The sequence below is a fragment of the Gracilinanus agilis genome, chromosome 4 (genome assembly GCF_016433145.1).
Source record: "Gracilinanus agilis isolate LMUSP501 chromosome 4, AgileGrace, whole genome shotgun sequence".
In the NCBI taxonomy this organism is placed as follows: domain Eukaryota; kingdom Metazoa; phylum Chordata; class Mammalia; order Didelphimorphia; family Didelphidae; genus Gracilinanus; species Gracilinanus agilis.
The window spans coordinates 326,652,971-326,661,744 of NC_058133.1; the positions used below are offsets into that span (position 1 = coordinate 326,652,971).

The 8,774-nt window shown below is 37.7% G+C and overlaps 1 protein-coding gene across 1 annotated transcript; it reads left to right on the plus strand.

Annotated features, from left to right (window-relative positions):
• The first annotated feature begins 242 nt into the window (after positions 1 to 242).
• RIPPLY2 (ripply transcriptional repressor 2) lies at positions 243 to 6,613 on the plus strand. The gene is made up of 4 exons (XM_044675378.1): positions 243 to 361; positions 626 to 704; positions 1,776 to 1,840; positions 6,451 to 6,613. Exons 1-4 carry the CDS (start codon positions 243 to 245, stop codon positions 6,611 to 6,613), a joined length of 426 nt encoding a protein of 141 aa, XP_044531313.1.
• Positions 6,614 to 8,774: the final 2,161 nt, after the last annotated feature.

Below are 8,774 nucleotides of genomic sequence, written 5' to 3' on the forward strand. Positions count from 1 at the left end.
GCTAAAAATCCCTCCTTGGGCCATTTGGGAGCTGCACGCGTTCGCACCCCCCACCCCCTTGTTTACCCGAACTGGCCTTCACGCACAGCCTTTTTGTTTACCCCGCTGGCTCGAGGTCTGGCATGGGATGGGGAGGGGGGCATTTCTAAATACGCATCTGGCCTCCCTGGCTATATAAAGAAGACCAGGGCTGCTGCGGGCTGTGGGAGAAAGAGCCCCAGCCTTAGTGAGCGGGTGTGTACATGGAGAGCTTGGAGAGCTTGGAGAGCTCGGAGCCCCGACCTGAGTGGACCAACTGCTGCCGCTTGCTTCCGGAAACCCCCGCTTCTCCGACCCCGAGCCCCAGGAACGACAGCTCTGGGTATTCAACTCCTGAATCTCTCGCACGCCCACACATTTGACTGAGACTCTAGTTTCTCCTTCAGCTCTTTTTTTCTTCAGGTCTCGAACCTCTCCTCTCTCCCTCTCTGTGCCACCTATCTACCCATCCCCCGCCCCCCCCCACCTTCTCCCTCGTTCTAGAAGTCTTAACCCCTCCGCTTCACGATCATGACAGCTGCTTTATCTCTGACTCACACTTCTCTCCCGTGTCCTTGCTCTTTTTCCCACACCCCGCGACTTGCAGGTCGCAAGCTTTTTGGAGACCTTGGCTTGGCACCCCTAGAAAAGAAGAGGAGAAAATGCAGCCCAACCAAAGGGATACGGTAAGTGGCCCGCGTCCTACAGATGAGCTAGAGGCAGTGGGAAATGCAAACACCCAGGACTGAGTTGGGGAGCGGGGAGGGCTGTGTGTGTGTGTGTGTGTGTGTGTGTGTGTGTGTGTGTGTGTGTGTGTGTGTGTGTNTGTGTGTGTGTGTGTGTGTGTGTGTGTGTGTGTGTGTGTGTGTGTGTCACTATATCTCTGTGTCAATGTGCGTTGGAATGAGAGAGAGACGCCAGATTTAATAGGCAAGAGGACAGATTTGGATTTATCCTAGAGCTGGATGTATAAGCAGGAGGACGGTGTGGTCTAGGGAAGTTACTTAATTTCTCTGTGCCTCTGATATTTTTCTACGTCTTAGCTGCAAAATTGTAGACAGATTCAATTGAACTCGGCACGCAATTGTTAAACACTGTGTTTGTGTGCTGGGAGGATAAAAACCTAGCAGTTTTTAGGAGCTAGTTTTTTCCTGGGGCCCATAGAGTACATTCACCAATATGCAAATACAAACATTTAACAAAGCTTTGGGTTGGGGTACTAACTGCATATGGGAAAGGTTTGTAAAAGTGGTTGGTCCTTTGCGCCTAGGGATTCCAAGAGTCAGCTGGTGAAAAAGGAAAGCATTTTAGGTATGGGGGAGGGCAGAGGTAAAGGCATGGAGGCGGGAGATGGAACAGCAAATAAGCGAGTTGGGACGAGACGTAAAGTGCGTGAGGGGGAGGAGAAATGCTGCGATTTGCGTCATTGGAAGAATTTCGCACATTGATGAAATCACAGGTCTTTGACATAGGAGGGTCAGGACCCAAATGACTATTAAAGTCACGATCCTGTGTGTCCCGTTAGTCCCTACCCTATTCTGGGCATCGCTGCCATCTCTAAGATTCCACTTGGTAGAGTCAGTGGGATCCGATGTAAGGTCTTTCCTTGAAATAGATTTAGATTTCGTTCTAGAAAGGGATCCGCTGCGGCTTCCAGAGCTCGGTAGGAGGGGCTGGATATACCGTGTGGGGAATGATCCATTCTACCGGCTTCTCCTTGAAGTGAGTAATTTAGTTCCTTTTCATTTAAATCTTAGGTGTGCGATGTGCCTGGGATGACAGAATCCTCTGGAAAACTTTCCCAATATAAACATCCAGTCAGGTGAGTGGCATGTCTTAACCCTACCCTCTAATTACTCTTTCACCCACTGGGATTGCTCGATTTTTGATGTTAGCTGGCTGGGTGTCAGACGGTCTAGGACTTCCTTCTTTGCCCTTGGAAAAACTGAACCTTCTCCAAGGCTATTTGTGTGCCTGTTTGCAGGTTCGTACCCCGCCCCCGTCCCCGCCCCTGCCAAAATGTAGGAATATAATAGCTCCCTGTGCCCACCTAAAGAAGTTCTATACTTATTACGTCATAAATCCTCCAGAAATATTTTATCACAAAGAGAAGCAAAAGGGAGGTTCTCAGTATGGCAGTGTCACCTTGCATCCTGCAGTTGTTTTAGAAGCCTGCAGGATGTAAATAAAGTTGTCGTCATTTAAGTAGCACCTCTTTTTAAAAAAATTCCTTTTGAAAATGAATAGAAGAATGAAACTATATGAGATGACTGCTTCAAAGATAGAAATCTAGCTAGGACAGTGGAATGGTATTCCTTGGGACTGCAAGTTGAAGTTTAAGAAAGACCTTACAGATTATCAAGGATACGAGTGTGGTTATTTGTCATTTTATAGGCAGAAAGGTTTTTGTGGTCCAGGGAAGAGTCCTGGAATGGAAACATTTTCCCAGTACTGTGATTTAGGGTCAGTCACTGAGGCAAATGAAATGTAAGGATCATTATTCTGGCCTTGATATATTTCATAGGAGTATTATATAGAGCTCTAAGATAATACTTATAGTAAGCATGTTTATTCACAGACCTGGAGATTGAGATATTCCACATGAATGAAGTTTCCATATACCCAAAGTTTCATATAAAACAATTAGGCAATAAAACTTAAACTTGTAACAGTTTTAATGGAAATCATAAATATATATATATATAATGCATGCTTTAAAAAATCAGAATATGTGTGTATGTGTGTCATCACTTATGACTGTTGGAATATGGATCTCTAAATGAGTCAATTCTATCAATGTAGCCCTTCTGCAAGGGTTGTGTTGGACAATTTTATAAAGATGCCTAGGGGTAGAGAGAATGTTAATGTCTTGTCTAGGGTCAAAAAATCCCAAGGCTAGACCATCAGAGTCCACTGAACATTATTAACCTTCCCTTGTCCTTTAATTTTAATGTAGTGATGCTCTCAGTGGTATAAGGTACTGCATATGGTACATTTTCTCTCATAGTAAAAAGATTGCTTTTTAGTTGGTGATTCAGCAAGTTCAGTTGTCTCCTCCTTCAATGTCAACTTTCAGTTTTTTATTTTTTAGCTTTTGGAAATTCCATCTCCCCAATGTACTTCTAATTTGCAAAAATTAGGGGAAATTGGATAATAAATTTATACACACAAATCTAGCCTCCACCCCTTTCCCCACCTTTTTTGGCCTAAAATGCCTTTAGCCTTTTCTTTGAGTGAAGTGAATAGCCTCCTGGTTCTGAGGTCTTTTTTCTTTCTTTTGCTTGTGGATTTGTGTTTAAAATGATTAACACTGAACATCAATATAATCAATTAAAGTGGCTTCCTACTATTTATATTTAAATTACTTAATTTCAATGCATAAAGCATTATGATCACATTTTTAGTTACTCTAAATCCTCAGCTGAATTCTTTGTCTATTTTTCCCTGTTCACTTTTTCTCTGAAATGTTGTGGCTGTTACAAACTCAATTTTTCTCATTCTGTTTTTTTTTTAAACCCTTACCTTCCATCTTAGAGTCAATACTGTATATTGGCTCCAAGGCAGAAGAGTGGTAAGGGTGGGCAATGGGGGTCAAGTGACTTGCCCAGGGTCACACAGCTGAGAAGTGGCTGAGGCCAGATTTGAACCTAGGACCTCCTGTCTCTAGGCCTGACTCTCATTCCACTTAGCTACCCAGCTGCCCCCTCATTCTGTTTTTTTTAAAATTTGTATTATTTCCTATAAAACCTTCCAGGTGTCTTTGTAAACCTCATATTTGTTGCCCTTAATTGTTTTATAGTAGTCCATTACTGCATTGCTGTATCACATTTCCCTATTCTTGGACATTTGGACTATTTCTTTTAAAAATAATTATATATGATATTATGGAAGTCTTGTACAGATAGCTTCTTTTTTGGTTTTGGTTTTGATAGCACTTTCCAGGTATATTCTCCATATGGGACTGAATAAAATTGGATAAAAAAGAAATGATTTGATAAAAGTATATGGTTATTTTTTAAACTTTTACTATGTTCTAAATACATTATTTTCAAAAGCAATTCCATCAACAACGGATAGCTGTACCTGTTTGTATACAATTTGCCAGCATTGAGTTTCATTGCCTTTATTAATTTCTTTGCCCATGTCATGAATGTAAAGTGGCACACCCTTTGAGGCCTTTTTCACTTTCAGATTCAGAGCAATGTTCTGGAAGACTGAGGTTGTTGGAATTCTGATATCTGAATATATGTGTATAATCAAATCTTGGGATTGAGAAGTGCCCTGTTATTTTTACTGTGACTTTGATTTTGAAAGATGATGATGAAGATGGTGTTGCTGCATCAGCCTAGGTATATAGGATTCAACTGACAAGATTACCATGAAAAGGAACCTTATTACCTTCATATTTTGGTCAGGGCAAGATCTTCAAATGACAGTCCAATGTGTTGCAAATCTATGCTTAATTCACTTCTAACTGGAACATGAAGATTTTTGAAGTTTAGAACAGTATTAGTTTAAGAATATAATTCCTGATTTATAGTTTTGTGCTGGAGACTTGAGTTCAGTAGAAGTACTTCTAGAGAAGGTTTCAGGCAGGGTTGAAATCCTTTGAAGCTGCACAATTTAGTGATATGGCTGCTGCTGAGCTAACTGTATAAAGGAGGAAGAATAAAGGCAGATATGCAAACTCTGGCGTAGGACTAGACAGGAGAATTTTATGATGACCTGAGTGTTATTCAGATGTTTTCTTCATCTTAATTATCAGCTTTCAATATTTTTCCTCTGTCAAAAGGATCATTTTGTTATAATCACAAAATGGGTTCTACAAGGACAAAATAAATACTGAAAAAGTTCTTCAACTGAAAGAAAATGCAAGGTGAAGACTGGTTTTAACAGAATGCTCCACCTTTAAATGCATATTTTCTCATTATGATTTTTAAGCCAGTCATCCTAATGTAGATAACATTCCTTTTTAAATTGATGAGAATTTTCCAATGTTGAATTCTGCTTTGTATAGTCAATTTATCTTTTTGAAATCTTATCTTTACCTAAAATAATTCTAATATAGTTGTTACCTTGGAAATAACACAGAACTACAAAAGTAGTCAGAAAAATAAATTCCTTCGATTCCGAAGGACAAAAGAATTTGGGGGACTTATATACCTTTTGGGAAACTGAAGGACTGGGAAATATGATTGATTGACATTACCATGGCTACAAAGAAAGGGAGTATCCAAACTAGCTGACAGGCTGGGGAAAGAAACCATAGCCAGAGACTAGAGTGCCTACTTTATAATGGATACTAAAACGATTGTCCCTGCCTTGTTGTTCCTCTAACTTCTAAGATAAAAGGAAATTTAGCATTTGCTTAGCCCCATCTAATTTAGATTATCATTTACCTTAGGGTCTGTTGTTCAGTCTGAGACTAGCTAAATCTGAAACTTCCTTGGGACTAACTCTCATGGGAACAGGGACCAACTTGGGGTCTCCAGTTTACAAGCTGACCCTAAAACTTGGGGTTCATCAGATCTTACTAGGCTACAAATTTGGGGGTTTCTAGACTTCATGCTGGCATAGTACATTGATGTTAACTTGGCAAGGAAGAAAAGTATTAAGTGTGTGAAATGGATAATTAAATAAAAAATCCATATTAAATAAATTCAAAAATTATGGTTAGCTTTTCTCATAATCTGGTTCATCCACAAAATTAAGTTGTTGAGAGAGTTTTATATACAGCAAACCCAATCTGAACCATGAGCAACAGTGATTATTTTGAGGGCTGGGAAGTGGCCGTACCTTCATATCTGATTATGAATACTTTTTAAAACTGAACTTTTTTCTTAGTCTGGCTCAATCCCAACAAGTTTCCATGATGATGTTGCTGAACATGGACATAGTGTATCTGACAATATTTATTAATTTCAAGTAAAGTTTTAGGTGTCTTTTTCCAAAATTTATAATGTTGCAACCTTTGTTATACTCAGAACTCAAAGCCTTATGTCAGGTTAAATAGTTTTTAAAATATTTAAAAATTAGAAAATAAAACTGTTTCTATACCTGGTAAGTATAAATATATCCATTGTGGATGAAGTGCCATATATCCTGAACCACTAATTTAAGTGAAAATGTTGATCATACACTTCTGTGAAATGTAGGCAATATTGGTCAGTCCTTTAAATAGGTGTATATTTTCAACTTAGAACTTTGTTTGCAGTGGCAAAAATAAAAGATCAGTTATTAAGATGCTGTTGAAAATTTATCATATGAAAGTTAGGATATTAACACTAATCTCATGGCACCATACCAGGGCATCTATCAACTGTTGGCTCAATGGAAGTTTGGGGCATCAATGGGAATATTTCATGAGTGTAAGGATTCTGAAAACAAATGTACATGAAGAATAAAGCATACTATGTTGTCTGCTTGTTTCAGACTATTTTGGCCCAAATCAAAATGTTATGATTTCTTATATCAAGAAGCAGAATCTCTTCTGAAAAATTTTCCAATTCAAGCTACAATTTCATTTTATGAAGATTCTGATAGTGAAGATGAGGAGGAGGAGCTGATTCAGGATTCAGGAACTGAATTGGATTGATTCTTTTTGAAGAAATTCAAAGTTTATAGCATTAAAATTTAAATGTACAAATGTATCATAGTGGTTTTAAAATATAATTTATTTGTGTATAAGTTATTAATAAAATGTTAAAATATTTTGCAATTGATAGGGTAGTTTGGCTTTTGTCATGCTTCCCTACTCCTAGAATAATGGTATCACCTAAACAGAAATAAGTACATTTTTTTTTCTTTGCATTTCTATCAATTCAGATTTTTAAAAGTTAAGTTATGACAGTTTTGGGGTTTACATTAAAAGTTTCAAGAGAAAGATTTTAGAGAGCGACAATCTACTATAGAAGACATCTTTGGAGTCAAGAAAGAGGAAACTTCCTGTTTTCCTAGCATGATATACTAGATAAAGCATGGACTTTGGAGCCAGAGGACTGGGTTTCAATTCCTACTCCCAGTCCTTGCTATTTGTGTGTCTTTAGAAAAGTCACTCCCTCAGCCTCAGTTTCTTCATCTGAACAATGAAGACATTGGACTGGGTGACTTCTGAGGTCCCTTCTAGATACAGATCTATTTTCCTGCAGGCCTTTGTTACATATTAGCTATTGGATCAAGGGCATATCACTGAACCTTTCTGCCTTAGGCAACTAAGAATTCCTGATCTATCTTAATGAAGGGAGTAGCCATACTGGGAGTTCCCTGTGTGGATGAAATCACAGGTCTAGATTCCCCTGTTAAAATTTTCATATTCCATAATTCTAGAAAGCAACTCTAATATCCAAATCATTGTTCATCTTTGTATGCCTAGCACCTAACATCACGCTTTGCACATAGAACACCCTGAATAAATGAATGCATCAATGAATAAATATTTCAGTTTTAAGTTTGAATCTTAAACCCCGTGGTATTACCTTCTAGCCTTTATAGAATTATACAAATATCAGCTGGCATATAATTAGGTACTAAACTGCTCCTTTAAAAGTTTCGTGATTTAAAAAATGTGCATAACTCTGCCCAGTCAGTGCTAATTTAGTACATGATCCAATAATTTATTTTAATTCTTAAATTAGACTATAAAGAAAAATCCCATATGCTGTCAAACATGTTTACTATTAAAAGTAACATCTTTTGGGGCAGCTGGGTAGCTCAGTGGATTGAGAGTCAGGCCTAGAGATGGGAGGTCCTAGGTTCAAATCCGACCTCAGACACTTCCCAGCTATGTGACCTTGGGCAAGTCACTTGACCCCCATTGCCCACCCTTACCATTCTTCCACCAAGGAGCCAATACACAGAAGTTAAGGGTTTAAAAAAAAAACAACAAAAAAAGTAACATCTTTTAAAGTAATAGTATAACTGAGACTTGGAACCCAGTATGAATTAAAAAAATATATATTGAAGGGGTCATCTGGGTAGCTCAGTGGACTGAGAGTTATGCCTAGAGATGGGAGGTCCTAGGTTCAAATCTGGCCTCAGACACTTCCCAGCTGTGTGACCTGGGCAAGTCACTTGACCCCTATTGCTTACCCTTACCATTCTTCTGCCTTGGAGCCAAGGTATTGGCTCCAAGACAGAAGGTAAGGGTTTAAAAAAAAAAAAAATATATATATATATATATACATATATATATATAGACAAAAATGATGCAAAATTCACTTTGTATAATCTCCTGCCTCAAATAACTAAACCTATAACAGTCCAAATATTTTAAAACTAAGCTTCCTTAACATATAGTGAATGAAGAAATCCATAATAGTTATATTTTATTATTTAAATGTTCAGTTAGAATATTCTCTCTCCATATATCCATAATAGTTAAATTATTATAATATATATATATATATATATAGCATAAATTGGTATTTTTTATGTTTATGTTCTTTATATTTCTATATAATTCCATATTATATAAATACACTATATATGTATATACAGATACATTATATAGAGAGAAGATATTCTAACTTCAGATACTGAAATGAAAAAATATAATTATTCTGGACTTTGTGTGTGTATATACATATGTATATGTATATATAATTTAAAGAAAATATTCACTTTCTTTAAATTATATATACATATGCCACAGTTGCATAGGAATGCTATTTTTTTCCCCAGCATAGTGACAAGCGAAAACTTGTTTCTAAGATCATAATGAGCACTCAATAAAGCATCCCTGACAGTCCACCGAACAA